Below are 25,984 nucleotides of genomic sequence, written 5' to 3'. Positions count from 1 at the left end.
CCCTAGATAATTTACTCAATTAGAGTAGAAACTTGAAGGCTTTGTGGCATTTACGAGAATCGCTTTATTATTGCACTTACTTACATAGGTAAGGGGGAGGGGATGCTGGATCGGATTGGGTTGGGTTGGAACTGTTTGGGGTGAAAGCAAATTTAGCCAGCTGATAAAAACTGACAAGACATAGACATGTTAGTAGCAAATAAAAACCAAAAAAGGATGGTTAAAGTAACTCCGATAAACAGGCTTAATTAGCGACGAAGCTGAAAGTCAACAGACTGGCAACTACTGAAACTACCGACTGCCAACTGGCGCTGGGACGCATTAAGCCCAAATCCAAACATACATAAACACACACACACATAGACACACACTTGGCCATAGGAACAAACACAAATAAAGTTAATGCCACTGGCAAACCGAATAGATATACAGATATAGCTCTATATGTGTACATATGTATGTATATATAGTCATAAGGCACAGTAGTCTCTGTCATATGTAAGATTTTCGATTTTTCGATTGCTTTATTTGAGTAATTTTTGTAAAAAGCGTTTAATTATTTTGAAAAACATGACATTACCTTAGGACAAATTTGCCTTAAACTGAATATTACATCTCCGGTCTTTGTTTTTGTGGGATTTTATAATAAATTACGATAAAATTGTATCCGATTAGTATTTTTCGATTCTTATGGACTTTATGACTCCTCGAAATTGAATTAGTTGTTAACTTTGTAGCATATATTCTATTCTTAGTATCTGCATTTATTAACAAATTTGTACTTTTTTTCCTAATGTGTCACTGTGCCCGTGCATTTGTGTGAATTGTTGTGTATGTGTGTCTGTGGGTCGACATTTGTGTGTGTGTGTGTGTGGGGGGGGGGGGGGGGTTAGAGAGACATGTTTCCTTGGGGGTTTCGTTAGTTGGCAGCCGGCATCATTGAGTTGCCTGCTTAATTATGTGCAAGCAACAATGATATTTATATTATATTATCAGCCAGTCAATGTCAAACGTCAGCACTCGAAACCAAATGCCCTCACCATCCTTCCTCATGCCCACACAGACCATAACCAACAATTCCCATTAAATCCCAAGACAAAGAAGGCCTGTCCAAGGTAAGGAACCCAAGTAAGCTGCCCGTTGTGAAAACGGCAAGAGGGATGTTAGGTCACAGGCTGGGAGATGGAGACCTTAATAGCTTTGCATGTTCTGGCACTTTCAATTGCCCCCCACACCCATAAACACACGTAGGCACATACACAGGCGAAATACACCCTGTGAGGAGGGACATGGCCATAACCCAAAGTATTTATGCACACATTGCCATTGGCCTCATACTGGTGACTTGACTTTTTCGCATTGGGCGGCATTCGTTTATGCCCAATAAGAGGTTCAGGTACCTACCAAATAAATGCAGATTCATGGCTGCGTAGTCAGCAGACAAATGATGCAGGCAGAAAATAAAATCAGTGGACCTTAAATTTTTGCTGAGATGCCTGTTCAAAAATTGCCTTAAGCTTCAGCAAGAAAATGACCGAGTGAATTTTCCATGGCCATGACCCCAAAAAGTTTTTCTTCGTGAAAAGGCAAATTTTAATTACAATCTAGACACATACACACACGCACACAGAAGAAGAACCTGTTGCAGACACAAATTGTTTAGTTGTTGAAACTTGAAGGGCACTCTGGACGATTCGCAATGGTTCGGAAAAATGCATCCTTTGTTCGTGTCCATTGTGTTTCCCTGCGCGGGCATCGATGCTCTCGCAAACAATTAAAAAGCGGCAAATGGCACAGTTAAAGCACTGACAGCAACAAATCCTAAAATAAAAGGTGACAATGCTCCACGCACAAAGCAACCAACACCCAACCCACCGCCAAGACCAACAACATCAACAACAATGGCCCAACAAGCACCTCACAAACAAGGTAAGCAAAAATGGCGCTCACTCATGGCATTCGCATTTCTCAACTTTTATGACAGGTTGTGTGAGTGGGTGTGCGAGTGCCTACAAACACGTGTGTTGATAATGTAAGGGGTGAGAGAGCCCGACCAACAAAAAAAAGCCCTCAGCCCGATCAAATTTGACCATGGCAAATTCTGTACACTCTTTTTGACTATGAAATGCAGCCAAAATACGAGTCAAACCGGCCAAACCGCAGCCAAATTAAACCGCCTAATGATGATTTCAAACAGGCACAAATTAGTAAGAATAATTGATAGTCCATCACACTAACTATGCTTTTCACAATAGAACTGAAAATTAAGGCGCACATTTACCCCCTGAATCTGGTAAGGACAACCATAAAATACGTGAGTGGCACCTGCATACAAGGGAAGTCCATTTTATGCCAATTGTTAGCTCTGTAAGATTAAAATGATTGATCAAATCGGAAGTTGGAAATTTTCAAGCTAAAAGGTTTTGCGACAATTTGTTGAATATTTGTTAATGCTCCATCAATTGGAATACACTGCATAGTGTATGTGTAGCATATACGAATAAGAAAAATGGCACAAAACAACGTGGAAGAGTCACTCGGTCTAGACAAATTGTGTCCTTATGCCTGCCAGCCGCACACTTTCGATGGAGCGAGTTTAGGTTCATTTGTGTTGGGTTCAGGTTCAGCTGGCTTGAGGTTTGTCGCTTTAATGGTTGCCATATTTGCTCAGCTTCCATTTCACTTACGTACATCCATACATATGTACATACATACATATGTCGGTAAGTACGTATGTATGTATGTATGTATGTAGATAGCAGACCCCATCTCGGCAAATTGGCAACGTGAGTAGGCAAACCCGCATCGCATCCGAATCTGGGGTGATGAAGTAATTTGGAAAATTATGATAAATTGAGTATCTCTAGACGTAGATGGATAATAACGCCCATCATCCCATCGACTCATTAGAAATATATAACATTTGCAGTATGAAATTGTTCACTTGATTCACCATTTGCTAATTCAAACAAATGGCAATCCTTTCGAACTTAAATGCAATTTATTTACAGTCATAGTAATTGTATAGAAATTGCCAATTTGTGTGGCACTTTTCAAATGAAATTCAGATGCACATTGTTTTGCAATAAATAACCTTGAGTGAAGAAAACCCAGGAAGCTGCTGTGCCTCCAGCTCGTCCTGCTCTCTAGAGTTGCCATCGAATCCAAGTCTGATGTTGCTTGCTCAGGGTTGAGACATTGCTCAATTAAAATAACGTTAAATTCCGTTTGGATTGCAAGATGTCTGCGTTCATTTCTCTCTCGCTCTCTCTATTCGCTCATCCATATAGAACCACTACCAGTTGACTAATCATCTGGGTATATTGAATCACACAAAGTGTTTATAGGATATACATATATGTACATACATATATTTAAATATTTACAATAAAAAAAAATCAATATCCTCTATTGTTTGACATCTGGCGGATGTGCTTAAGAAAAAAGGCTATCCAACCAGATATTAATAAAAATCCAAAACGCATTGTATGCAGATTTTTTTTTGTTCCTTATCTAATGTACGCAGACTTTTGGAAAGTCATTTTTTGTTATGTTTTTTTTCTAATCGTTAAATTATGCTTAAGATTTTTGTTTTGATAAATGAAATAATAGTAAATATTAAGTTTAATAATTAAAAAAACAAATAGAAAAAGAAAAAATTCGATATCTTGTTTATACTGAGCGCTATTAATGGTCAAACTTGAAATACAGAAATTTTCTTGGGTGTACGCAGAGATATGAGAGCAAGTGTAAGTTGCTTCGGGAAAAGACATATTTAAAATATGTTTTATACTTACATATGAAAATGAAATATATTCATGAACCATGAATCACTTTATTTTAAGTAAACTGAACACCAAACAAAACTATTTGTTGCTGTTGTAGTCTTAAATCCAGTACAATAGTATTTTAAATAAATACAGCAGTAGTTACTTGGAAAAAACAACTATTTGTTCGCATTCTAAACATAAACTCCCAAAGTATAAACAATGTCTCATTTTCCGTTTGGTGTGCTTCTATGCAGGTGTTTAATATATCCTGGACATCCTGTCCAGCAAATATCCAAGTCCACCCGCTTCAGTCATTTATTTGTGTGCCCTAACGCATTCCTTTTGCGTTTACGACTAAATTAGGAATAAGTTAAGCCTCTGCTGAGAAATTGGCTTGATATGTTTGATAACATTAATCGAAATCTTTTCGAGCATCCTTTACGAAGCTTTTAATGCTGGTAATAGGTATTCTACTAGTCGTTCCCATCTTACATTGGCTGCACTGGCTTATGCTGTTGACACTTCTTTCTTTGCAGACACAGACAGCCACGGCAGCTGTCTATGCATGTGGGATTTGAGCTTGAGACTTCAGTCGTTGGAACTCGGCTTGCCCGCAGCATCTCCTTCAACTTCTCGAGCATCTGCCACCCGTTTGCAGATGCCTGACCCCCTCAGAGTCAGTTGTGGTCCTTTCCATGTCGTTGCATTGCTTTCAGCATCGTCGTCTGCTCTGTTACTTACATTGCTTTGCTTTGCTTTGCACTGCTTTACTTTGCTTTACTTTACTTTCTATTGGCATTTAAGTTATTTTTTCCAGCAAAAGCAAAGCAATTCTCCTTGCTTGTCTGTTGTTTTTTCCTGTTGGCCTTAAACGGCGCCTGTAGTTTTATTCAATTGCCAAAACGTCAATTTAAATGGATTTGCATTGAATTTATTTTCAAAATATTATGGTAATTGAATCTGTCACACTTTTTTCCCAGAGTTTTGGAGTCCTAAATGCACAAGTCGAGTGAGTTTGCAATGACTTTTAACTTTATTTAATAGAAAAACAATAAAGCAGCAGACTACCTTATTTCCATTAATGAGCAGTGTCTATTTCTTGGTATTAAAATTGGAATTTGCTAATCCCTTTAAAAAATTAAGAATATTAAATACGAAGCCTTCGATTAATATCCGAATATGACAAAGATATAGACACATCAAGCAGCGAAGACCGATATTATGAACCGAGGCGTATTCGTTATGATTTTAAATGGGTTGCTGATGGTTTCTGATGGTTTCTGATTGGAAAAACGGTATGTCAGTATAATAGAGCCACGAATACTTTGAAACTCTCCAGTAAACTAAAAAATATCCTAAGCATTCTGCATCGTAAACTATCGAATCTTAAAACACCGTCTCATGTCAATTGTCAATGCAAATTATATACATAGCTTACTTATTACTTACTGCCGCTAACTTTGATTAATACATCAAAAGTCCAATTTTCAGTCTTTGGGCTATAAATGGGATTCAGTTAAGCAAACAACTCATACATGAAACTCTTTAAATTTTCAACTGTGTGCTCGTGTGTGGGATTGTTTTGACAAGTGTACCTACAATCCAGGAGTAAAATGTTATATGGTGATTTGCATTTAGGAGTTATGTTTATTTGCTCGCACTCTACGTGCAGATGGAGTAAGTACATATTAGTAAGTAGTTAGGAACGGTCCGAGCCAAAACTGTAATAATGCCGCATAGTTGACAACGCCCACAATGAACGAAGGTACGTCGTACCATTCACCCACCCCTCCATCCTTTCATCCATCCGTATCCATACGGTAGCAGCACGTCCTCTCAACGATATGACGGTGGAAGCGGGGATGGGAGGGATGTGAGCAGTCGGTGGAGACGCCATAAAGTATGCATCAGAAGCGAGAATATACGCTGAACTGCAGCCCATAACCGAAACGCTTGTTAAATATTCAAAATCATTTGCATGACCAACTTGCCAGGAGGTCATGATGGGAGGTCGGATGGGAAACAGGGATTGGGTAGGAAGTGTTCAACACAAACACCTCTCACCCAGCTATTTGTTCGTTTGCATACTTGATTTTCATGTGTGTGTATTTGTGTGCAATTTATGTGGCATAGAGAACAGAACTTTAGTTGATTTGACATGCAGAGGCTCGTAAATATGCCAAAACGGACATGTAATACGATTTATATGCATAGGTCCATATAAAAATATTGTTGTATGTATTTAGCTACTAACAGGCTTTAACTTCCAATCATCAACAATTGACGCTTAACAATATGAACGAAGAATCTATACTAGCTTTGACTGACTTTTAGCCGATTTAATCGGCTCAATAAAAATTGTTTTGTGTTTTAAAAATAAATCGCTCAAATTTATTTCACAAATAAAGCCTGACAATACCTCACAAAATACAAAAAATACAAAAATAAAGTCAAACACGTTGCACCAAATTCAATTGTTCACTTTATGATTTTATCATTTCGAGATTTAAGTGGTTTCTGGTATTTATATATGATTTAGCACTTTTTGTCTCTTTGAAAGTAAGCTTAAATTACAAACTGCAACGTCCTGAAAAGTAAAAAAGTTCTATTGTTATAGGTTGAGTTCTGTTGCAACCGATTCTCTTATCATATCAATCCCTGATCAAGTTTAAAAAAATAAAATAAGCAAAAATAACAGATATTGACTAAAAGCCTTTCTATGTATGTAACTAGAAAAATTTCTTAATTGAGTTATAGTGGAATAAAATTAGCTCGTCATACAAACTACTCCGTGTAGTCAAACTGCAGGATTACAAAAAATATGAACAACGAATGTACATAAAGTATTCATTCATGATGTTGCCCCAAACAAATCATGTCAATTGTTTTCCTTGGTAGATTTAACAAATTTTCCCAGGTCGTCATGAGACTAAAACGAATTACTCGATTTGCCTTGGACATTAACTGGTGGTTAACCAAATTCCATATGCATGTAACACTTGCACACACGCATACACAAATACTCTAAGTACCCAAAAGGGATGGTAAGCTGTGGGCTGCAGTGCAGCAGATGGCCTTCCGTGTCTCACCTTGATTACATTGATGCATTTCTACATCATTAAGCCGTCTAAACACCAATAGCAACCATTTTCCCTCAAGCCCAGGACATTGAGATATTTCTATGTGTGTTGACTGTGTGTGTGTGTGGGTGTTGCCGCAATCACGGGCCTCTAGACAAGGCTAGAAAAGGAGCTGAACATGCGTGTGTGAGCATCACTTCCGGTTGAATAGACAAACATATAGACAAACGAGTGGCCCACGAAGCGATGGGGGACGGAGAAAAAGAGAAACGGAGAGTCAACTCATTTACCATTTACCATCTTCGCCTCCTGATCCTAATGGTAAATCAATGAGCTGACGACGCGTCCAACAGGCAGTTAGAGAGTACGACCCAGTTGGTCCACGGCCATCGACAGGCTAAAGCTCCATCTCCAGCTGACTGCAAATGTGTTGATGACACTTGAATGAGTTTTCGGTTCGCTTTCAACGCTTAACGCTAAATTGCGCATATTATTTATATATAAGGAATCAACTGACCATAAGTTATGTATATATAGTATATTATACTAATCGCTAAAGTTGCCGCAAACAAAAAGAAAGACCTTGGCTAAGTGACTTTCAGTTTAAGATTGGAGCCACCTCTCCTCCCATCGCTTTCTCTTTCCCTCTCCACCGATGTTAAGAATCATGTCACGAAACTCAATCTTAATGCACAAGCACTAGAGGTGGTGTACATGTGCTTGCTCCGACTCCTCCGTAATACACAGTGCTACTTACATATATATGTACACATATTGTACGCAAAATAACCCTTGGCTTTGTTAGGGCAGAACATTAAATTCCAATTACACGTTAAGTTGCTGCGTTAATGGCCAAGTTAATGGTGAGTTCTTGCAAGCAAATGACACAGCCAACTTACTTACATACACTTCTACAACTATGTATTCAATTTTGTATATATTTATATGTATACATGTATATATATATATATATGTATAATATTTGTATATTTTATATCAAAATGTGTTCTTTGTACATGAATTGCAGTGTGTTGTGGTGTGTGTGTGTGTGTGTGTGAGGTATGTATTGTGATTTGTGGGTATTCTCCCTGTTGTGTAAGTGTTTGTGGTTTGTGGGTTAATCTAATGTTTTCGCTGGGTTAGCGTTTCAACTCGGGTTTGGGGTTGCTTTAATGTCCAAAATGAGCTTACAGCGACGCACATAAATAGTTAGAATCATAATAATATGCATTGAGGCGATTGCTGATTGAAACTTAAGATCTACAAATTAAAATCTATGAGCCGCTTTGAGTCGCTTTGTCCATGAAGCAAGCAACAGCTCGTTTATGGCCTAATCAATATTTCTTACATTTTCTTGTTATTGACGCTTGTATCCTTGTTTGTTTTTAAAATGTATTGGGAGTTTTTTGGTTCTTTCTTTACCGCTTAAGCTGTGCCAAATGATCGGATTTTATCGTATTCGAACTAAAAGTTAGTCTGCTTTGTTAACATCACAATGGTTCCTCTGTGTATCAGTTGAATGCTTCAGTAGCAACAATATCGGGGCCTCTCCACCTCACCCAGGGCGATATGTTCAATGCTCCAAGGCGGCGTCTCCAGACGACCCACACCATTCGTTTTCACGTCCTCGCCATCGTCGACGGCTAAGCCAATATCGACGTAAGGCAAGCGGAAGGCCGGATGTTCTGGGCTGCGAGCCAAGGCGGCCACAGAATGACTGAAGGCAGTGTTGGTATTTGTGTAGGCCAATGAATCGCATGACTCAAATGAGCGTAATGAACGACTCTTGCCCTCGTCGGCCAGGCGCACCAGGCCCAGAGCTGTGGTTAAAAATACTTGTTCTAGACCCTGCTCAGTCTCCGACGACGTCTCAAAGTATGTAGCCCCTATGGAGGTGGCAAACAGGTAAGCCTCATCTCGGGAAACAGCTCGCTGCGCCTGCATGTCCATTTTATTGCCTACCAGAGTCAATATCATCGGATCCTGAACATTGCGATGTAGCTCTTGTATCCATGACTTGATTTCCGTGAAGGTTTTATACTGCGTCAGATCGAACACCAAAATGGCTGCATTCGCATTCCGATAATACATGGGGGCAACGGCTCGGAAACGCTCCTGGCCAGCCGTATCCCAGATCTGCAAAGAAATAATCCCAGATAGATGTATAGCAAAACTTTAATTGAGTCATTCTACATTTATTCTGCAATTTCGTTTTCCCACAATAATAACAATCATATTGTTTGTGCTACGCTCTCTATCTTTCTTTTTATGGTCGGTCCACCATTGAAATCTTCATAAAAAATTTGGGGCAACGACATGTTGATGTGCCAATCTAAATTGAAGAACAAAACCACAGAAAACACACAAAGCGAAAGGAGAAAGCACAAAGGAGAGAGTGGGGCATAAGTGACCTCAGTAAGAAAAAAAAACAAATACCGAGAAAAAACACTACAAGTACGCAATAACCATGGGTGTGGCTTGGTGAATCTATGAATGTACAAATTTATCTGGTATATTTATGGTTTACAGACACCATGACTAAGTCTCTGTTTTCGATAGTTTGTATTGAACAGCAGTAGATAACCAAATACAAATTAATTTTTAATCATAGAAAATTTTTGTTTACTAAAAATCCGATTCATTTGACGATAATCCTCGAATTCATATATGTATGTATATATATGTATGTTTTTAGGGCATATAAAAGTTCGTAGATAACCCTTTTTTTCAAACTTATTGCATGTTGCCATTGTTATATCACACGGAGGGAGGATTCGTGGGGCATAAGCTGCATATAGTCGAACATAAAAACAGAATCACCCAAGAGAAAATATGCGCGAAAAAAGGGGTGGCAACCCTACAGCATAAATGGCGGGGGAGGATGAGCGACTGGCGTGCGCGCTTAGCTTATCAATAAACTATAAAAATAAAGCAGAATAAAAGGGAAACCTAAAAAAAACAACACCAGCAGCACTGGCAGCTAAGGAAAATAAACAGAAAGTGCAGTGGACGTAGAAATTGCGAAATAAAAAACTAAATAAAATGTCCAAAGCAATGTGAGGGACCAAAACAAAAAAAAAACACCAAAGCGGAGGCGTGCCCACAGTTGGTAGCATAAAACCCCAGATTAACTGTGCTCTGACCATTGAACCAAAATGGCAAATAGGATTATGGTAGTAAGCAAGGGCAAATGTCTTTTAGCTTTCATTTTTTTCCTTGCTTTTTTCATTGGTTTTTCATTTGTACGCACTTGTAATTTGATTTTAACCTGATCCAAAACGATGTTGCATGTAAAAAACGAAACGGCTATTGTCGGCACCTCGCTCTCATTTCGATGCAAAGAGTTCTTCATATATTTAATTACCAGACGCGTCTTGCCCACGCCTGTAAATAGAATAGAGAACGGTTATACAGATTAATCTAAAATGCCAATTATTGATAAAATTATGATTATAGGCGAATGGGCCAAACGACACGCAATTGATAAATATAATTTGAGTCGCACATAAGGTCGGTAAACACTTTTGTGATAAGGAAACAAATAACGTAGATCTGGAGCTCGCAGTTCTTTACTTTGCAAGTGAATTCCCCCCATCGGGACTTTTTATATCTTTTTTAAAAATGTACATACATATATGTACTTACATACATACATACATTTGCATAAGTAAATCTATGAATCATCTTAAAAAAACAACAGACGGCATATAAAAAAAATCTTTTCGGATTACGATTAAACAACATTTGTATTTAAAATAGTAAAATGCTACATTGTATGCACAGACTTAAATCTTGACAAAGTACAAGCCAATTCCTCTTTGATTATATAAGTTCTGAGATTAATAAGTATCTGACCTTGGAAATAACAGACACAATGCATACATACGCATGCTACTATTAGCCTGCCGACTATTGAGTCTGGAAGTCATTCGGAAAGCAAACAAAGGTGACTCGGTGTGCAAATGTGTGCCAGCTTAAAAAAACATCAAAGGTTTGTCACCTACTTACACCTAATTTTCAGCGTTGCAACTTAGGGAATAAAATTAATGTGCCTTATTCGAAGGTAAAGTAAAGTGCAATGCTCTTCATGGAATTTAGCTAAACAGATAGGCAGAATGAGGGCAAACCAGAATCAGTGATTGCTACATATAGTGAGTCTGAGAATTTTAAGCCGCTTTCCTATGGGAAGCGCATCTACTGCTGCTCCTCTTCCAACCACCCTCGGTTGGCGGGTTTCAAGGCAGTTGCTCTTATCGATTCACAGTGAATTTTCGGCCTCTTATCGGCACTGGATTTGTTAAAATGGACATGACAATTACTCAGAATCATTCAGTGTCATTCAATTCTCGTCTTATGAATGAAAATTAAAAGTCATTGGATTGTATTGTGTATTTTGGGATGGTCATATTTTCAAATTCTTCTTACCTCGCGATCCCAGTACCACAACTTTTCCTTCTATTCCGCGCATATTTGCTTCTTCGTAATCAATTTTATGACATTGCAAATAGTTGTGTTTGTAAATGTTGCCCTTTTTCCTTTGCCTGAATTTGTCTTTGGTATGACGAATTTGTTGCTTTATTTATTGTCGATGATGCATTTTAAGTGCAAACGCATCAAATTTAAGTAAGCTGCAATTGTTTTTATCGCGCTTGTGAGTGTCTCGAATGCACATTAAATGCCTTTGTTGCTCAGCGTACGCGTCTGTCTGTCGCACTGCGTAAGATAAAAGTTATATTTAAATATTAAGCAATTATTTTGTTGTTAATGTTGTTTTTATTGTGTATACAAAACAGCTGTTTCGCAAGTCTTGCCACATCCAATCGGGAAATAGCGTTACCAGACTAACTGAACAAGCTGCAAGAGATGGACAGGCCAGCGGCAGTTTCAATTTCTGACGGTTCTAACAATATTTGCCAACGAAAACACAATGTTCAAGAATACTTCAAATAAATAAAAAGCAAATTCTGCAATACTGATAATTCTAAGCCGCAATGGAACGGCAAATTTTTCACGTGGAAAATATTTTCGATTTTCCCTGTACTACTTTCATATAAAAACTTGTTTGGCAATACAAATTTATTGAATATATTTAAAGTTTGTTAAGAACTTGATATTAAATATACTATAAATATTTCAAAAAAAAAAAATATTCACCGGACTGCAAAACTCTAAATTTTCGCAGCGATTTACCTCGTAAGCTTTTTAAAGTACTTCGAAAAAAAATCGACAAGTAAAAAAGTAAAATTTCACAAGCCATATATTTCGGATAATTCGTTATTAAAGAATGTCAAACTTAAACCAAAAATATATCGTCCCCAGTGCACATCTCTAATTAAAACAATCGATAGTGCCACCGCCAAATTCTGACATGCCAGTAAGGGAGAGCGAGAAAGACATAGAAGCCCTGGCAGATGTTCGTGCAACGCAGTCAATCCACAAAAATTTAAGTCGGCTCGGTTTTTAAAAATTAAACGATGAATTGTGTTTTTAAAGTGTTTAAAAACATGCAAATACTTTAAACGCAGTCTTTGGAATATTGTGCATTTGGTAAATTTGCGCATTACAGGCATCCAGCTATATTAAGTGACCAAAGCAATTGCGCGCGTTTTCCGCTTGTTTCATGCACTAGAGTGGAGGGTGAGACAAAGTTTTCCCACAACAAGAGTTGGTAGGGGTAAAAGTGCCACATATTTTCAAAAAGGTAAATGCTCTAGGTATGCACAAAGCCTGATCGATGGATAAGATAAATATATTGACTCTCACTTAAGCTCCATTTGATTCGTTCTCATTTTCCGCCCTTCTGCATGTTTTTCCCCCACATAATGCCGCGTGCTGCTTACCCAAAATTTCAATTTCTATTTTAAGGCGTGAAATGGCAGCCACTACCAACACGGCTAGGAATACAATTAATAATAGCTACGAATCCGAACCATCTACAGGAAGCGGGGTAAGATTAGTTAGAAATTTAAAGAAAAAGAAAACAATTTTTAACGAATATCTTAATTAACAGTCTTCGCTCAGTGAGAACAATGAGGGTCATATATCTGACGATGAACATATGAGTTTACCATATCTAATGAAACCCAAATCCATAAACATTGAGGAAGACAATGATAGGGTACCGGAACAACTTTCCGTTGCATCATTATCCAATAAACCGAGCAGTCAAGAGACATCTCAGTTCTTGGGTTTTGGAGACAGTCCCTACGGTCAGGTCAATAAACGATTCTATGGGTCTCAATTAGCAAATTTAAAATTGCCAGAACCACAGCCGACGGACAAAGAGCTTCAGCAGCATGCTACTCACCCAGGCAGAAGTGTATTTCCACGATTTTATGATACGGTAGTAGAGGAAAATAGCTGTAATGCCGTGGATATGGCTGAGTCCATCAACATTGCATGCACAACAACCAGTTTATCTGGCAGCCTTTCTTTTGATGGCAAAATTAGAAGCCTGACCGATGAGAACAAATCCAGCGCTAGCACCAGCACCTCCCGTCCACTTAATCCCCGGCTTTCCACTGTATTGGAGACTTCGTTTAATACCTCGCAGCAAAAATATAATAATGAACGGTCCCCTGATCTTTTTGCTGCCAGTGATGATGATGATGATGATAATGATGAGCAAGACGATGGGGATAAAGGGATCGGTTCAACTCTCGAAAATCTGCCCGAAGTGTTGGAGGAAAGTATTGTAGCGTGTCAACCTCGTTGCTCTCTTAATACTCTAACAGAGTCGAGTTTCGTGGACGAACATACTCTTGATACCTCGATTACCACTCAATCGCTGAGTACTAGCAGTGATCCACGTTCGCATTTCCTTGAGAATTGTCGGCGGGAAAGGGAACTCTATCGCCGCACACTGCGATGTCTTCAAGGTGTACGTCCTCCACCATCGGTTACCACACCAGATATGGATATAATCACCATGGTTGTTAATAAGAAAGCACATGTTCTGAACTTCTTGGCATCATTTACTGCCACCGCATCGTCGCCACCATCTATTGAGGATAGTGGAATAAGTATGACTCCATCTATATTTAAGCCCACTCATACTTTGGTGGAAGCTCAACAAATGGGATGGAGAGAAGTTCTAGGAGTGCGTCACCATGGATTAAGGTAGATATTTCCCCACAGTCATCCTTACTATTTGAAAATAGATATTAAACATAAATTTTTTCGTCAGTTATAACCTCAACAAGGCTGCCGAACAAAATGAATACCTCAGCATGTCCGTGGTGGATAGGTATGTGGGTATGGAGACAGCCACATCCTATGTACGGTCACCATCCAGTGCCAAAAAGCGCAATATGCGCATGAAGTAAGTTAAATAAATTTATTCGTGTTTTAGTTGCGTCATTTTCTATTTTTGATTTTACAGAATGTTGACCCAATCGCCAGGTAATCGCCTTAGCCATTTGGCTAAGCGACGTGCCATATTTTCCTCAGCAAATTTGGCCACAAACTCCATGAAACTAACTAGCACCATAGGACCACAAATCTTACTAGATAAGAAGTCAGTTAATATTTTATTTAGCATAACCATGGTATAGTTTATTTTATTATTATATTTATTGTCTCTAGGAAAGCACGAAACAAACGAAAGGCCACTCCGAAAAGAAAAACACCAGGAAGCAAAAAGAAAACCAGAAAAACGCCCTCTTCATCTGCCCGCAAGCGTCTTTATCGCAACGATCTCATTAAACCCGGACCATCACGTGAATCTTCAAAGCGTGCTCTTTTCCAAAGCCCAGCCAAGACTCAGCAGCAGTTGCTAATGCCCCCCAAGCCTCTGTTCAAACCAGAAATAGCGAATCGCGTAGAGAAATCAAAGCGTGCCCTTTTCTCGCCGGACCATCAGAGTGGAAGCCATCAGTTGGAAACGTTGCTTAAGCGTAAACGTAATGCCTGCGATGAGGAAGACGCCAATGAATTGGCCAGCCAAAGTAGCAAGCTTTTCAGGGCCAGCAGCAATGGAGCAAGTGGACTAACGCCGCGTGCTTTAAAAATAAAGAGCCAGAGTTTTTGTATTGGAGCAGGTTCCTCCACATCCGTAGCAGCCGCAGCAACAGGACAAATAAAAACCACTCAGAAGTCCGTTTTGAATCCTGCAGTGGGTAAATCTCGATATAGCGGAAGCAGCATAAATCTAGCATCCAGTTCTTCTTTACTCGGCTCTGGAACGCCGTTGCAGCGGGCTCAGTCAGATTTGAGTGGAACAAGCAGCAACAGCATGACGGATAATCAGCGCAAGGTTAATACAAAGGTTAATTCAAGATAGAATAATGGAAACTATTAATCACGTTTTATTGTTGCAGAAACTACTTTGGGCCGTTTCACTAGCATTACAGGAGAGAAAGATAACCGCTAAGCATGAGAGTTTCCGGCAATATGCGGCCGACCTAACACGCATCGTGAAGCGTATTTTCCAAGAATTCTATTTGGGACATTCGACCAGCAACAGTGAGACATTGTTGCGGTAAGTGCAGGCTGATATCCTGCAGATTTCCGTCTATATTTTCAATGTTATTTCCTGTTCACAGACTGGCCAAAAAGTTTGCCTACAATGTGGTTGCTGGCAAGCAAGCGGATGAGATTTATATCCAGGCTCGTAATCAGGAGAGCGAGGCTAAACGCGCCTCCAACACACGCCTCTCTGGATACATAGGTCCCGAAGAGTATGCACAACGCAAATTGTTGATAACCCCGAATTCGGCCTCTTCCTCTCAGCAATCCCTACCGCAACGCGGATCCATTCATAATCTGTTTGGCAGCGAAAATTCGATTGAGTCTTTTGGTTTCAGCCAGATCAGTCAGACTAATATGTGCTCTGACACTCAGTCCAGTCTCATCGATCGCATCTCAGATGATTTATTTTCCAATAAGCCGCAACAGAACCAGCTGCCCATTCAGGCCAATCCGTCCCTTCAAAATAGTTCGTCTAAAAGCAATTTAAGCGGCCTGGCTCTGAGGGAGAATGTGGACTGTGAGCAGCGAAGATCGGCTCAGAAGAACTTTACCGGCAAGGATCAACGGAATATAAGTCCTTACTATGGCGGGGGAGGAGGCGGAAGCAACAATGGATCCGCTCGCAAGTTCCCACCAGTGACTACTTCAAGCAGCATTAATTCTGGAGTAAAGGCCAAGCGACAGATTTCCTTCGATAGCTAAAACATATTTATTTAAAAAAAAGCTCCATTTTGGTTTTCAGTTATTTTGGTTTATCCTCTTTTCTTAATGATTCTTTGCTGATTGTTTCATAGCTTAATTTAATTTATAATAATTTTCAACTTCATACAACCCATATGAACGAGAGATTTGCACAAATGGATATAAATCTATTTGCACAAATGGATATAAATCTATTTTTAAAGTTTTTTTTTTTAAGTGTATCGATATTTTAAAGACTTAAATAACACATTTTTTGCAATATTTATCCACTGAAATTCTAGAAAATCCATTAAACTCAAAAACAGTTTGTGCTTCAAAATTGCAATTTTTAACTAACCTAAAACCTAGAACAAAATTATAACTTTGAAATAATGTAAAATTTTCAAGTGAAAAATAGAATTATATAAATATACACAAAGTCTGAAAAAGAAAACGAATATTTTACCTCAAAATACCGATTCAACAAAATATAGTAATCGAATAAAAAACGATGTCCGCACGATGCGGTGTTGTTGGCGGAATATTTACGAAAATTATGCGGATCTTAAAGAAATTTATCGACAGCTAGAATAGGATAAAAGTCATTCTATATGATTTTATAATTCGCTAGTCTAATAAAGGTACAACCTACGTTAGTGAGAAACCAATTTCATCCTCACAACTTAGTGTATCTACCAGTTTGCATAGAAGCAGACGGATTGGAATTTTATGAAACTGTCGTAAAGAAAAGCACTGATGGCACTAATGGTTTTATATCTGAAGAGGATTACTCTTAAGACGGCAATAAAGATATTGATGGGTAAAGAAATTTTGTTTGAGAAGCCTACAAAAATCGTTATCTTTTTTGAAGAGAACTTTCATGTATGTATGTATATATTGTGTAGGTATGTGTAATGTGATGTGGGTAGTAATCACTCCGCTCCGTCAGTAGTAACCACTCCGATGAATATACCGTCGGACCAGGGCAAAGGATACGATGTGGAAAACAAGGGCAACTACCAATAGGCTAAAGCAATCCAGCCAATAGGTGTAATCGGCTGTACGGTAGGAGCCCTGTTCCAAGACCTCCATTCCAGTCTTAATACAAGGGTGATCCTCGTTGACAGGACAATCTGTTGAAAAGAGAATCAGTAAATGGATAGACAGAACCTGAGCCCTTCCCCTCACCTATATTATCAATGTCAATCCAAAATTTGTACATCAACGCTTCATTCGAATAGAAGAATAAGGAGAAATACTTAAGCCCCGGCACTGAGTCCACATTCATGTACGTTCCGCCAAATATCAAAAATATCAAATCGAATGGGGCCGCACATTCCGACGCCATTTTATCAGTCTCGAAAAGGCTGGACAAAAAGACACCATAGCCAACAGCGGCCACAGCGGAAAGGCTCATCAGGAAACCCATGCTTATATAGAGTAGGAGTCCCCGTGTGTAATAAATCGAAGCATATATGACCGAAAGGAAAACGTAGGCCTTGATAAACGCGATCGGCACAAAGGATAGCACCAGGGCCACATAGTACGCTGATAAGCTATAGGTTCCCTCGCCGACTTCTCGACGAATTATTGGCATGGCGGCGGGAAAGACATAAGTCACGCCGTAACTGAAGGTGAAGATCATCTCGTTGCTGAGCATAAATATAGAACCACCCACATCCTGAACAGTGCGCTGCGTGAGTCCTCCAATGCCCGAGTACATCAGAGAGAGCGTAACGGCGGTGATCTGTGTTTACGAAACTTTAATTACAAATTGAGGCTACCTAAAATGTTGGCCTACCATGAAGAACCCGAAGGCAATGAGTCCGTTCTTTATATTCCGCAGATCTTCAGTCATGAATCGTATGATTAAGAGATATACCTGATATATCCAACGTATCTTCTTGCTGTGGATTTAGGATTTAAGTCTAGGGGCTGATTGGGCTCATCTTGATACTTACAAGTTCTTCACGTGTTTCAGATAGTCACCACTATAATTTTTGGCGAGCAACCAACTGCCCCCGTATAAGCCATCCGTTTCGTGCTCGTACTTAGCTCTCAAAATGGAGCCGGCATTTTTGGATCCTTGATTATCTGCCAGAGTCTTTAAATAAAAATCAGCTGGATTGCAATTCAAGGGTAACTCGTAGCCCAAGCTAAAGAGAAAGAAACATATCCTCAATTCGTTTCCCAATGCACACCCCGCAGCTTCCAATGCACTCACCCCGTAAAGAATTTGGCCACCTGCTCTGTGCGTCCCTGGTAGACAATGTGTCCGCCGTCCATCAGAATGATATGGGTAAATAGCTCAAATATATCCGAAGTGGGCTGATGTATTGAGCAAATGGCAGCCTTCTTGTGGGTCCCATTTGGGCTATTGTTCAGGACACTCAAGGTGGGCATATCCCTCATCGATTGGAGCAGGAGACTCTCATGTGAGCTACTCACCATTTCCATTTGTATTGAGTTACTTCCCCCACTGCTGCCACCTTCGTCGCTTGGCGTCTCGAAGGAGTCCTCACCGTAGACCTGGTTCAGCGAGTGCTTCGCTATGCGCCTCCTAGTGCACAAATGCCGCAAGGTCTTGATCACCGAATAAGCACTGAAGCTATCCAATCCTGTAGTGGGTTCATCGCAAAATAGAAATATTGGATCTGTAATCAATTCCTCGGCCAGACTGAGCCGTTTGCGTTCGCCACCCGACAGTTGTTGAATGCGTGTATGAGCTGAATCTCGGAGACCAACGGCCAACAGAAGATCTGTGACCCGTTGGCGTTTCTCCGCCTTAGTGGTGCGACGATGCATCTTGAAGTGGGACTACAACGGAAGGAAAGCGTCTTGGTTTAGCCGACATATTGGATTCCGCCATTAAGACCTACCATGAAATACAAATGCTCGTAGGCCGTAAATGTTTTAACATTGATTTCGAATTGTGGCAAAAAGCTGGAGATGCGCGTCATTTGATTCCGTTCCATGGCTATACCATTTAAAACCACATCCCCGGTCAGGTTACCACGCAAACGTTGCGAAATTGCTGCCAACAGAGTCGTTTTGCCCGCACCAGAGCCCCCCAAAATAGCGATGAGGTCGCCTGTTTTCATGTGACCGCTGACTATGGATAGGTGGGAGAGAAGTGGAGACCACAATCAGCCAACCAGTCGAACCAATTCCCATGCCAAAAATGGCTGGCTTCTTACCATCGTGCAGTATGCGCAACTCTCGTTTCTTTCGGCACTCATTCCAAAAGCTGTAGTTGCTCTGCTCCTGGGCCGGTACATAGTAATTAAGCTGTTTCCATTCCAGGCACAAGGATGGCCCACCTGCCTGAGAGCTGGAGTCGTTCATTCAGATGGCAAATGGAAGACAGACAGACAATTATGTGGACAAGGAGGTGATTTGCGTCCAACGGGTTCAATGCACTTGCACTTAAATTTTGGGATTCTTCTCTTTTTTGATTGCATTCAAGCGAGCATTCAACTAGTATGCTTATCGCTCGAGTTTCAACACGTTTTATCTTATCAATTAGTCGTCAGTGGACTGGGGCTATTTGCATATCTCTCTTAGCTTGCACACACACTCATGCTCACGGATTCATTCACAGATGAAGGCGGGAAGAAACCTTAAATCTGCCCAAATAGATTTATGTACGAGTACATAGACGCCTGACGTACGACAGCGAAGACCGTTCGCCTCAAAGACTGAAAGCCAACTGGGCAACGACAATGACAGCCACATGGTTTTCTACCCCCAGCGAAACGCCAAAGCCTTAGCCACATCAACATCATCATTATTATGGGTAACATTAAACTTTTGACCGCATTTGGGTTACAGTTCGCTTATCAATTCAATTCAATTCAACTCAATTCACATATTCAAATGGAGGTGGTGGCGACGAGGGCGTCGGCAATTGCAGTTCCGCCGTGTCTGCCAAAGATATGCGCTCATTGGCCATGGACTCCTTCTGCCTCTCCATGTTAATCTGTCTGTGGCTGATGATCCACCCTCTGAATATGGCATAAAGCCAACGGCTTAAGTTCAACATGTCCAGCAACAGATTGTAGACAATAACGTGACCTATTTGGACTAAGCCCATCACACTGACGCCCACAAAGAAGGCCAAAGCTCCGCCGAAAGAGACTGCAACAGAACTGAATCGAATTAATCGATGTTCGATGGTGAAAGTATTGTGGCATCCAGCTACCCACTAGATCCTCAAAGCTGAAGACGACGTCGTGGCGAAAGCGAACCTTTGGTGGAATCAAGTCCCAACGAAAACTTGACGTTGCCATTTCACTTCCCTCCTCGTTGTTTTTTATCCCCCACGAGCTCTTCTTTACCGTCTGCATAGTGTATTCAATCTCGGTGCACGTCGATGGACACTTGCATATGTGAAGAGCCCAAATGGGCCACTTGAAGTCCAAGAGGCATTCAAATCCAGCCGGATTACAGCTAGGGCCGGGCACAAATGGATAGAAGAAGGGCACACAATTACACATCTCGAGGGCCATTACAGCCCGACACCGGGCTAGGCACAAAGATTTGCTATAGATCTAGACAAATGAAATTAAAATTCGAAATGAATACACATCTTTATCGCTCTGAACTGGGGAACTGGGCGCAATCACAATCATTTATTGTGTTTTTGACTTGACAAATTTGTATATTTGTTGAACCGAATCGTCGAGCGGATTCGGTAGTCCATTCGAAATGTCCAGTGGTGTGGCTTAGGGGTCAGATTAAAACATAGAAATAAAACAGATAGATCACGCCAGTCCTAGGCACTTGCTAAAAGGTTCACGGAAAATATTTACATATGTACATACATATATGGCACACACATTTTTAGTTAATAATGCAGCGTTTTAGATAAAGGAATGTCATTCCTAGTAGATCTGCCGGCTACAAGTAGTTAGCAGTAAAAAGCAAAGAAACGTTAATTATAGTCTACCTAAGTCGATAATCAAATGTCTAAAAGAGCAATACCATTCGTTATCTAAAATTTTTTTTTTTTGCTTAATTTTTAATTGCAAGCGATCCAAGTTGAAATGAAGTAAGTAAGTCGTCTCGCCGACTTAGGTATACCATACACCAGTAAAGCAAATATTTCAAGCATTTTCACATGCTTCTTACAAGCATATCTTAGTATCTCGCTTACTCAATCATACGAGCACCCTAGCGCCCCCACCAGCCAACGGCCAACTCCGGCCTTATGGAAAAACGTTTATATGCATAACTCGACTGTTTTTTGTCCGATTTTGATCAAATTTGGTATTTTGCTAGATATTAGTATTAAATTTAAGTGTGCCAAATTTGATTGCATAAGGTAAAAAAATACGGGAGATAATCAAGTTTTTCAAATTACGGGGGCGGAAAAGGGCGTGGCATAATTTTTACACATACAAAATGTGTGCATTTACTAAGCGAATATACAAATATGGTGTCTCTAGCTGGAATAGTTTTTGAGATAAACGCTTTTTTTAAATTGCGGGGCGGAAAGGGGCGTGGCAAAAATTTGAAATAAACTTGATCACTCTACATACTACACGTGTCTACATACCAAATTTGGTGGCTCTAGCTCTTACAGTCTCCGACATCTATGTGTTCATACGGACAGACGGACGGACGGACGGACGGACAGACGGACGGACAGACGGACATGGCTAGATCGACTCGGTTGTTGATCCTGATCAAGAATATATATACTTTGTGGGGTCGGAGATGCTTCCTTCTGCCTGTTACATACATTTTGGCGACTTTAATATACCATTTCACCCTATGGGTGTATGGTATAAAAATTGACACTCAAAAGATTAGAATTATTCTAACAGTGAAAAAAAATATGTAAAATTTTACGTAAGCATTGAGGGTGATCCAATTTTTTCTTCTTTAATGGCTTGCAGCTCCTAAAGATTGGGCCAATTCGACCATTTCTTTTTTTGATCCATATGACATATATGTATGTACATACATATGTGGCTGGATACGTATACGAATATTTGAATCAAGTGCCTAAAAACTAACTTCAAATCGGATTCCACTTTTGTTGCAAACTAGTGTAATAATTATTAGTACACTAATTAGTTTAATTTGAAAGAAAATAAAAGTCTACTTTTAAAAATTCTGGTGGATATAGCATATAGCAGGAAGAAACAGAATTTGACGCCTGAGGCGAAAAGTCAAGTTGGCGCTTCTGTCAATATTTTGTTACTAAGGCACAATGATTATATTGTTGAAGAAGTCCACTGAAATAACAAATTTAGTATCTCGGATTCATGCGGATGAAACCACTAGATTCATCCAAATAGGTTATTGACTTAATTTTAATTTTCCGTTCTGCTCCCTCAGTGGGTAAAATAAGAATGACCAATCCAACTAGACATTAATTCCATAACTTAAGTGGACGAATTATAATAAAGCCTTTGATCCGTGAAGTACTTACTTTCAGATTCGATGTCTCCTCATTGTTAAAAACACACTTTCGCTGCTCCACACTTAGATCGCGAAGATTTTTCGATGCCCTAAGAGTAATGAGAATCATAGTGAATTCGATTAACTGGAAACGCTCTCTGTTGTCTACTGTTTCTGGATGTGGACTACTTACACAGTTTCGAGAACCTTGAACGAAGCGGTTATCTCATCCGATTTGTGTAGAGCCACAATGTTTGCTTCTGTTGCGGAAACTTCGTACGGCGAATGAACGTCCAACTAGAAGGGCAAACATGATGAGGGTAAATAGAATTGGAGGTGAACTAAATGCATTGCATTCATTGTCGTTCAGCCTACCACGCCGGTGCTCTCATAGAGATCCATGCGAATGTAGCATTGCTGTTTTCCATATTGACACGAAAGCGGTTGTGGCATTTCCTCATAGACCACTGACCTACATGGAGGATAAGAACACTCCTTACTGGTTGAGTCCTTAATATACACAGAACACACTTACTTTCCACTCAGCACCGTTGACATAGGAGCATTGATCGCGTAGCAGGAACCACGCTCGGTCATCACCATCTGAACATGGACCTGAAAATTGGTATCGAAGCTACTGATCACTTGCTCAAAGGGTCGATCCACGCGCTGGATCATTTCGTACAAGTCGATCTGATCGAATCGTTCGTCCTCGGCGAATTTCGTTAGCTCGGCGTAGTTGCTAGCGGTGGCATTGACCACTGCATACAGGAAATCCATAAAATAGAAATAGTCCTCATCGATGATCGATACATTCCACACTTCCTGTATGTATTCATTGGCTTTGAATGAGTCGATATGATCGTAATAGCAAAGAGTCACCGCCGGCAAGGAGCCATTCCATCCGCGATAGTCCCGATCCACAGATATAACCGTGGGCGATGTCAGGTAGCGAGTGAACTGAAAACGACTAAGCATCAGGGCGGCGGAAATGCTACTGATAAGCACAATTAACCAAATGACTCTCTCCAGGACATGCAAATGTCGATTTACTGTCAGACTGATGGCCAACAATCCAGTTTCGGCTCCCGCCTGAGCGGTTATGCCAGCTACACGGGATAGGAGCGCCTGAAGCAAATTCCCTGTAACTTTGCCCAAGTCCAACAACCTGAGTCCAATCCACTTGGCGACAAGTTTAGTCCGAGCTGCCCAAATCGACATCCCTTAACCAATCAGAATTAAAACACAAATGAAACATTTTCGAAACATTTGAGCCTTTTATTCAAACGTAATTCCAATGAGATCTATTGACGGCAAAACCCATTAGTGATTTATTGCCCAGTTCGATTTGAATGAGGAATATAACAATAGCCATAAAAGCACTGATAAACTGGCAATGGAAAACAATGAAAAACAATTTCAATTATCCAGTACAATAGTTTCCAATATGTGTTTACCCACCCCACCCAAGGCCAAAGTGTCCAAATCGATGATACCGCAAGCTTTTTGCCTTAGCCCAACCTGAATCTCCAGCAAAAATCTGTTAACTGATTGCTCCAGGCGAGTTTCACATACCACCAATTGATTGAGAAGCATCGAAAGATGGCATTTCTACGATAACAAAGAATTGGAAGTCAAACAGGAAACACTCTACAGCTTAAATCTCTTAAAGCTAAGTCTTAGGTACTAGTTCTAAAAAGTATGAGAAACGAAGGTATCTTAAATAACTTGAGCAATTCAAGAGCGGAACTAGGAACCATTTATTCATAAATATAACCTAAATAACCATTAACATAATATTTTGGGAGTATCCTGAGAATTTCAGATTCCAATTCAGTTTGATGAAACATGTTCGTGAAATTTAAGTTGTAGTAGTTGAAAGTTTCTATACACATTTTTGTTTTGTTTTCGATTCCTTTAAAAAAAAAAGTATTCAAGATGCCATTTCCCTAACAAGTAAACGTGATATATACATATATAATTAATACAACCTTAATTAACCCTAATCTCTGCACGATAATTCCGCAATCAGACGCTTACGCTTTATCGCTTACACAGTCGGGCGGCGACATCATATAAGTTTGATTTCGAAAATATGTATAACATTTTTTTCTAATGCGATTATCACCGACAAGTTTGATCAAAATCAGATGACTATATCATATAGCTGTCACACCAATATACGATAATATAAAATCCTATTTGCGCCATATTTCTCGTTTTGAAGTTTATAAGCCGTTTACGGCAATAAATAATTCTAAATTATTGGTTTTTCTTTGAAAGAAGCTAAACACAATCGATTTTTTATTAAAATCGGATACAAATTTTATTATATTCATCGCCTCAAGGAAAGAACACTTCTTAGGACCTTCCGAATCTTTCTTTCTTTCAGTTACTCTTGAATGAAAATTATCGAAAAGTATAAAAAAAAAGGTTTTCTGTTATGTAATTCGAAATTTTCGTTAAGTATTTTGGAGTGTATGGAGGACACATAAGTTTATAAAGTACCTAAATCACGTACAGCTTACCTGTTCCAATAATCTCTCGTTGGCCACCAGTATAAACCAAATACGTTCCGCATGCATGAAGGACCATAAACATCGATATATCAATAGCAACCACTCGTCCCATTCTGGCTTTTCGAAAAATTTAAACAAACTGAACACTTCTTCGCAAAGGCTAATTAAGGAATTTCCGCAGTTAAGGACTAGAATGAGACCAAAACTCCCAATCAATTGCTCATGAAGGCGATTTAATTGGGAGCTGGCGGAACGAATTTGCTCCAACAACAACAAGGAACCGCCTCCAGCATTGACCAGGAGGGAAAAGGCCAATTCATACCTGACATCAAGTTTATTTAGTCCCATCGGTGGTCTCTGGCTCAGACGCAGTTCTTCAAGACGCCTACAAAGTTGCTTCTCCAAGAGACACAAGAAGCGAAGAGCCAGATCGAATTGCAGTAGATTAAGACTTATTATAACGGCTGGCAAATTATGGACACTGTTACTAGACCAAGTCTTGACCCAGTCAAAACCAAAGTACGACATGTCAATCAGCAAGCATAGACTATGGAAAGCCAATGTCATCAGCAAGAGTTTGAATGATTTCCGGTGTAATCTAGCTCGAAATTGATGAGCTGACTTCGATTGATCTGGACCGAAAATGACTTGAAAAAGTTTAGTTTGTCTGGCTATATATTTTCGGCGTGGTCCAGAGCGGATGACATTATATATTATAAGTGCAACAATAAACATATTGCCCGGATATTCCATCAGATATAAAACTCTCTCAATGGTCAGCATATCAGAATTGAAGCTGATGCACTTCCAAATGTTGAAACTGCACACGTAGCCCAATACAAGCAAACACCAAATACCGTGGAGAGCTCTTCTCCGTTTACTAGGAGCCACAGCAAGGCAAAGGCCAATGATCCAGAATAGACCGAGATGCGAGTTTCCCTGTGAATTGTTCATCTTGAAACTCAGAATGATACTAATTGTTTTTTTTTTTTGTGTTATTAAGAGTCATCAATAAATATCTAATTTAATTTGGATTGATGATTAATGACGATAAGCT

The 25,984-nt window shown here is 39.8% G+C and overlaps 5 protein-coding genes across 6 annotated transcripts; 1 reads left to right on the top strand and 4 right to left on the bottom strand.

The window, feature by feature from the left end:
* Positions 1–8,002: 8,002 nt before the first annotated feature.
* LOC6652361 (ras-related protein RHN1) lies at positions 8,003–11,647 on the bottom strand. 2 transcript variants are annotated; one of them, XM_002074618.4, is made up of 3 exons: positions 11,276–11,647; positions 10,101–10,234; positions 8,003–8,986 (listed from the first exon to the last, which is right to left on the bottom strand). In XM_002074618.4, exons 1-3 carry the CDS (start codon positions 11,316–11,318, stop codon positions 8,375–8,377), a joined length of 789 nt encoding a protein of 262 aa, XP_002074654.1. In that variant the 5' UTR covers positions 11,319–11,647; the 3' UTR covers positions 8,003–8,374. The 2 variants fall into 2 exon arrangements, with proteins under 2 accessions (XP_002074654.1, XP_023036832.1); XM_023181064.2 differs by lacking the exon at positions 10,101–10,234 and having other exon boundaries at positions 11,276–11,337.
* A 581-nt stretch (positions 11,648–12,228) lies between these two features.
* On the top strand, positions 12,229–16,449 carry LOC6652362. Its single transcript, XM_002074619.3, has 8 exons — positions 12,229–12,551; positions 12,716–12,797; positions 12,861–13,969; positions 14,037–14,171; positions 14,232–14,366; positions 14,435–15,104; positions 15,169–15,329; positions 15,394–16,449. Exons 2-8 carry the CDS (start codon positions 12,723–12,725, stop codon positions 16,019–16,021), a joined length of 2,913 nt encoding a protein of 970 aa, XP_002074655.1. The 5' UTR covers positions 12,229–12,551; positions 12,716–12,722; the 3' UTR covers positions 16,022–16,449.
* Positions 16,446–19,644, bottom strand: LOC6652363 (protein brown). The gene is made up of 7 exons (XM_002074620.4): positions 19,198–19,644; positions 18,880–19,112; positions 18,225–18,817; positions 17,962–18,156; positions 17,802–17,907; positions 17,189–17,747; positions 16,446–17,133 (listed from the first exon to the last, which is right to left on the bottom strand). Exons 1-7 carry the CDS (start codon positions 19,343–19,345, stop codon positions 16,946–16,948), a joined length of 2,022 nt encoding a protein of 673 aa, XP_002074656.1. The 5' UTR covers positions 19,346–19,644; the 3' UTR covers positions 16,446–16,945.
* A 142-nt stretch (positions 19,645–19,786) lies between these two features.
* Positions 19,787–23,629, bottom strand: LOC6652364 (sodium channel protein Nach). The gene is made up of 6 exons (XM_002074621.2): positions 22,944–23,629; positions 22,784–22,880; positions 22,602–22,705; positions 22,440–22,518; positions 20,202–20,550; positions 19,787–20,137 (listed from the first exon to the last, which is right to left on the bottom strand). The coding sequence occupies exons 1-6, from the start codon at positions 23,627–23,629 to the stop codon at positions 19,860–19,862; spliced, it is 1,593 nt and encodes a 530-aa protein (XP_002074657.1). The 3' UTR covers positions 19,787–19,859.
* A 61-nt stretch (positions 23,630–23,690) lies between these two features.
* Positions 23,691–25,881, bottom strand: LOC6652365 (putative gustatory receptor 59e). The gene is made up of 3 exons (XM_002074622.1): positions 24,937–25,881; positions 23,870–24,019; positions 23,691–23,798 (listed from the first exon to the last, which is right to left on the bottom strand). Exons 1-3 carry the CDS (start codon positions 25,879–25,881, stop codon positions 23,691–23,693), a joined length of 1,203 nt encoding a protein of 400 aa, XP_002074658.1.
* Positions 25,882–25,984: the final 103 nt, after the last annotated feature.

Source organism: Drosophila willistoni, assembly GCF_018902025.1.
Source record: "Drosophila willistoni isolate 14030-0811.24 chromosome 2L unlocalized genomic scaffold, UCI_dwil_1.1 Seg168, whole genome shotgun sequence".
Classification (NCBI taxonomy): domain Eukaryota; kingdom Metazoa; phylum Arthropoda; class Insecta; order Diptera; family Drosophilidae; genus Drosophila; species Drosophila willistoni.
The sequence above is the reverse complement of the archived record's forward strand: the minus strand, read 5'-3'. Positions and strand labels throughout refer to the sequence as shown.